General features: G+C 32.5%; 1 protein-coding gene across 3 annotated transcripts; it reads left to right on the top strand.

Annotated features, from left to right (window-relative positions):
- Nucleotides 1–521: 521 nt before the first annotated feature.
- LOC105126042 (uncharacterized) lies at nt 522–4,052 on the top strand. Of its 3 annotated transcripts, none has more exons than XM_011026770.1 (2): nt 522–1,475; nt 3,504–4,052. In XM_011026770.1, the coding sequence occupies exons 1-2, from the start codon at nt 623–625 to the stop codon at nt 3,608–3,610; spliced, it is 960 nt and encodes a 319-aa protein (XP_011025072.1). In that variant the 5' UTR covers nt 522–622; the 3' UTR covers nt 3,611–4,052. The 3 variants fall into 3 exon arrangements, 2 of the variants coding, with proteins under 2 accessions (XP_011025072.1, XP_011025070.1); XR_842343.1 differs by lacking the exon at nt 522–1,475 and adding an exon at nt 3,051–3,331; XM_011026768.1 differs by lacking the exon at nt 3,504–4,052 and having other exon boundaries at nt 522–1,688.
- The last annotated feature ends 561 nt before the right edge of the window (nt 4,053–4,613 follow it).

The following is a 4,613-nucleotide window of genomic DNA, read 5'->3' as shown; positions in this document are numbered from 1 at the left end:
CAGATGTTGTCATGTTGGTATTTCCAATTAAAGAATTTATGTATCTTTATGTTTTAAAAATATTTAAAAAATAAAAAAAATATTTTTTATTTTAAATTAATTTTTTTAATATTTTTAAATTATTTTGATATTTAATATAAAAATAATATTTTAAAAATAAAAATATTATTTTAATATATTTTTAAATAAAAAATATTTTAAAAAATAATTATAACTACCCTCCCAACCATAAAAAATGTAGAAAGTGAATTTCCGACAGGATTTAAGTAAGATTAACATAAGAACTGGGCTTGGACTCCAGTTTAATAACCCTCATCCAACAGATGGCCCACCCGCCATTTTATACCAGACATTAATTTCTGGGGGTGTTTGGACCGCCTTTACATTTTCAAAAATTTTATTTTCTTTAATTATCTTATATTAAAATTAAATTTTAAAAAAATATTATTTTAATATATTTTTAAATAAAATTTATCTTATAAAGCGCCAGTTTCTCAGACAACTTCCAATTCAACAAGTCCCATTCCTAAAGCCACAATCTCTACACCTGGTTTCTGTATCTGTGCATTACAGATCATTAGCCACTGCCATTACAAGATTTCTGGTGTTCGGAGGCTCTAGCATGGCTTCCGTGGTGATCTCGCGTAGACTTTCTCCTATCTCACTAAAACCCTCTCCTCCATCTATTTCCTCCCTTTTCATCTCCCATGGACCCCAAAACCACACCCTTGATTCTAAGTCCACTCTTCCTCAACGACCCTTAAACCCTAATCCCAATCTCTCTAGTTCCCTGTCAAGCTATCCTGCTGGTTCCTCCATTCTTGAACACCAATCAGATCCAAAACCCACAAATCTTACTCTCAATTTTATTAGATCACACTCTTATTCAGGTACTAAAACCAAGGATCATGACTTTATTCGGTCAACAATGAAAAACCCTGGAATTTTCTTTGCACATAGTAATGGACAAGCCCAAAATTCAGTTCAAAACGCTGGTTTCAAGCAAAAGGTTTCTATTTTTGCAAAACCCATGAATTCAAGTTTGGATTTTAAGTTAAAAAATCCCAGATATATTGGGTTATTGAACCCAAAGCACAGATATTTTTCAAGTTCAGGTTCATCATCAGATTCTGATGAACCCCAAAACCAAAGTGAGTATCCAAGCCAAAACCCTGATTTCAAACACCAAGAAATTGAGGGTCCAACTCTTGAAAGAGACCTCTCAGCTTTAACCAATGAGACCAGAGAGGTTTTAGAAAGGACGATGAAGAACATATATGGTTTGAGTAGAGCTGTTGCTGTTCTGGGTCTGGTTCAACTTGGACTTGGAGCTTGGATTTCTTATGTTACTAAAGCGACACCAATGACTGAGGTGTCAATTCAAAGTTTTGTGGCATTCGGATTTCCTTTTACGTTGGCATTTAAGTTGAGGCAAACATTGAAGCCGATGCTCTTCAAAAAGATGGAGGAGCTAGGTGGGTTGCAAATTTTGACTTTAACTCTTGAGGTTACTAAAAATTTGAATTTCTTCTTTGTGAGGGTTCGTGGGGTTTCTTTCTTGTGTATTGCTGGGATGTCTGTTGGATTGTCGTTCACTCTACTGTCAAGATGATTTCTTCCATTTTGAATTTTTAATTGTCAGTTACCGTAATAAACAAATGTACTTCTCATGGTTGGATTTTCTTGAATGTTTTGCTTTGAAGTCTTTGAAGATGTAAAAGATTTTACAAATTTGTGTTTGCTATACTTGCTAAACATGTTAGAGATGTCCCAAACAGAAGGATCTGTTACGCTGGTGGCCATTTTGGGTACAAAATGTGCGTGTCATTTTTGGCCAAGTCTATTTCTGGCTTTTCTCTCGAATAAACCTCTTATGTGACAAATTATCTGTCTTCACCATTTTGATCGCGAAAGTAATGATTTGATAGCTTTTAGGGAAATCTGAATGGCATCGACATTATTTGTTGCACTTCCAATTATGGGATTTATGCCTTGTAGCTCCTCTGGGATTCAATTTCGTCTTTGTGCAGCTCATCTTCATGTGTTCTTGAGTCTTAAATTTTAGTCCTTGGACGTTTTCATTGGTTAATTTGATAGTGTCAGCTATTTTTCTACTCTTGCTTCATTTTCTCCTTGGCTTAGCTCTTAGGTGAGCTTGTAATTGCCACGAATTGAGGATAGATTCATGTTGTTTGTCAGGGGTTGTCCAAACTTCCAAACAGGTCCAAGTGGATTCTTTCCCTTTTTAACAGCCTGGCTTTGGACTGAACAGCTCGCTTTTGATTGCTTCCTGTTTTGCAATTCACTAACCAGATAGAAAAGGGGCCTCCGTAAGTCACTATGAAACGATATGAACAAGAGAGGGACAAGGTACTTGATAGAGACTGGCCATAAACGTTCGATTCTTGTAGAGACGGAGCAAAAGTGTTCTTTTTTATTGAAAATGGAGCTCAAAGCCCTTCTAAAAAAAGCTTAGATTAAAGGAGGTAACTTAAACTCAATCATGTTGAAATATAAAATTGAATACAAACTCATTAGAGGGTTACTAATTGTCCAATGATCTTTATCAAGGGTGTTTTTTGACAAATCAAAGTTCGCTAACCAGTTTGCGGTTGCTTTAGCTTCACGAAAGGCATGGTACTTTAACTATTCACTCTCTTGTCAGCAAATCCTTTGCTTTGGATATCAGCAAAATTTACGCCAACTTTTTTAGATTCCTGTGTTATGAGATTAACCACAAGCATGGAATCTGACTTTAGAATTTGCTTTCGAATACCTAAAATCTAAGCAAGCTCAAGAACTTTTGATATTGCCCATAATTCTACTCTGACATATGAACAGATGCTCATGTTGATTGTGAAACTCTCAACCCGAGAACTGAGCAGATTTCTAATCAAGCCTCCAAACTCTCAGTTTTAGAAGGTGTTTGGAGTTGCAGTTATGGGTGTGGTTATGTTAATATGGAGTTGTAAAGTGTTTGGTTAGATATCAACCATATTTTTTTTTATGTATATGGGAGCCTCAATATCTAAAAATCAATTTTTATTTGTTTTATGGTGCATTCTCTCTCTTTGAAAGCACTCTCTCTCATCATCACCAACAAAAAAATTTGCAGAGGAGAAAGCTATTGAGAAAAAAATACCGAAATGTCTCACAAATCTGAAAATCTTGCTTCTTATTGCTAACCATTTCTGAGATATATCATTATTATCTCATTCCCAAATTTTTCAGTCTTGTTATCCCCTTTTGTTCCCTTCTCTTGTCTTGATATTTTTTTAACTTGCCTCATTTTTCTTTGAGAGTTTACCTTGCTAGACTCGCTCAACAAAAAGTAATTTTCAATGATTAATAAGCTCATTCATCAAAGCTTTGTATTTTTTTTTTTTGTAAATTAAAATCTTATATCCCTGTACTCCTCTATTCATTCTTCTTCGAGTCATATCAAATTCAATGTAGATTTTCATATGATGTTTCTAACATTTTTTTGCTTTTTTGGTTTGTAGAAATAAACAATAAATCCATGTTGGGGAAACTCAAATGGGAGAAAAGTAATCATGAGTTTCTTCCTTATCCCATCTTAAGATTTATTTTAATTAACTACAAATATTAATTTGTGTTATGCTTCATTAATTTTTTTATTGTCATTACGTGTCAATATTATTAATTAATTACAAATTACTGCACTTGTTTGCAACTTGTTCTTGAAATTAGATGATTTTTCTTTATATATTTTTTTCTTTGTTGAAATTACTCATGTTTTATGGAGCTTTGAATTTTTGATTAATTTATTAACAAGGGTTTTGTTTGCTTAAAATGAGTTTCCTTTTTAGTTAAGGTAATAGTTGGATTTAACTACTGCTTTTTTATTTTATTTTTGTATATAACTGGAAAAAAGTGTAATATTTTATTTTGTGAGAATTGAATTGGAGTGTTGTATAATTGATGAAGTTTTGAGGGTTTTTTTTTCATATAAAAGAATAAATAATCATCTTATTTGTAACAAACAAAAGTCAAATTGTAGATTGGGCTTGATTGGTAGAAAGCAATGTTAAAAGTCTTGAATTGCATATTAGATTTGATTTGTAAAAAGCAGTGTTTGATATAAACAGATAAGGTAGTTGGGATTGAAACCAAAAAGGGAAAGTTGAATTAATTATTTCAAGTATTGAATCAATAAACAAAGCCTAACACCCTCATCCTTTCTAAACAAATTCACTCACTTGGTTTATACTGTATGACTTTGATGCTACCTCTAATATATGTTCCTCATGTTTTTTATTTGATATTGAAGGAAACAAAACACCGTAAAAGGCATCCAATTAAACAGAACTGAAATTCACTTTAAAAAATTAACGAGAACAATTGTTGCTCCAATAATAATCTCAATAAATAGATAAGATAATCAATTTCAAAACTTGAAATCCAATTACTAGAAAGCCACAGAAAGAAGGAATTAAAATTCATTATTGATTTTTACAGTAAGTAAGCATGTGACATGCCTATAGTCATCTTTATAATTACCTCTCGTAGCCTACTATTTTTTGAAATATTTTGTCTTACAAATTATTAAAACTATATTATATCGACATCTCATGCTTTCAATTTTCCTTAAA

Source organism: Populus euphratica, unplaced genomic scaffold (genome assembly GCF_000495115.2).
Source record: "Populus euphratica unplaced genomic scaffold, PopEup_1.0 scaffold44.1, whole genome shotgun sequence".
In the NCBI taxonomy this organism is placed as follows: domain Eukaryota; kingdom Viridiplantae; phylum Streptophyta; class Magnoliopsida; order Malpighiales; family Salicaceae; genus Populus; species Populus euphratica.
Note: the sequence above shows the minus strand (reverse complement) of the source record. Positions and strands in the feature narration are given on the sequence as shown.

Coding starts and splice junctions, on each gene's coding strand:
- LOC105126042 (XM_011026768.1), top strand. CDS start 623: ATGGCTTCCGTGGTGATCTCGCGTAGACTTTCTCCTATCTCACTAAAA.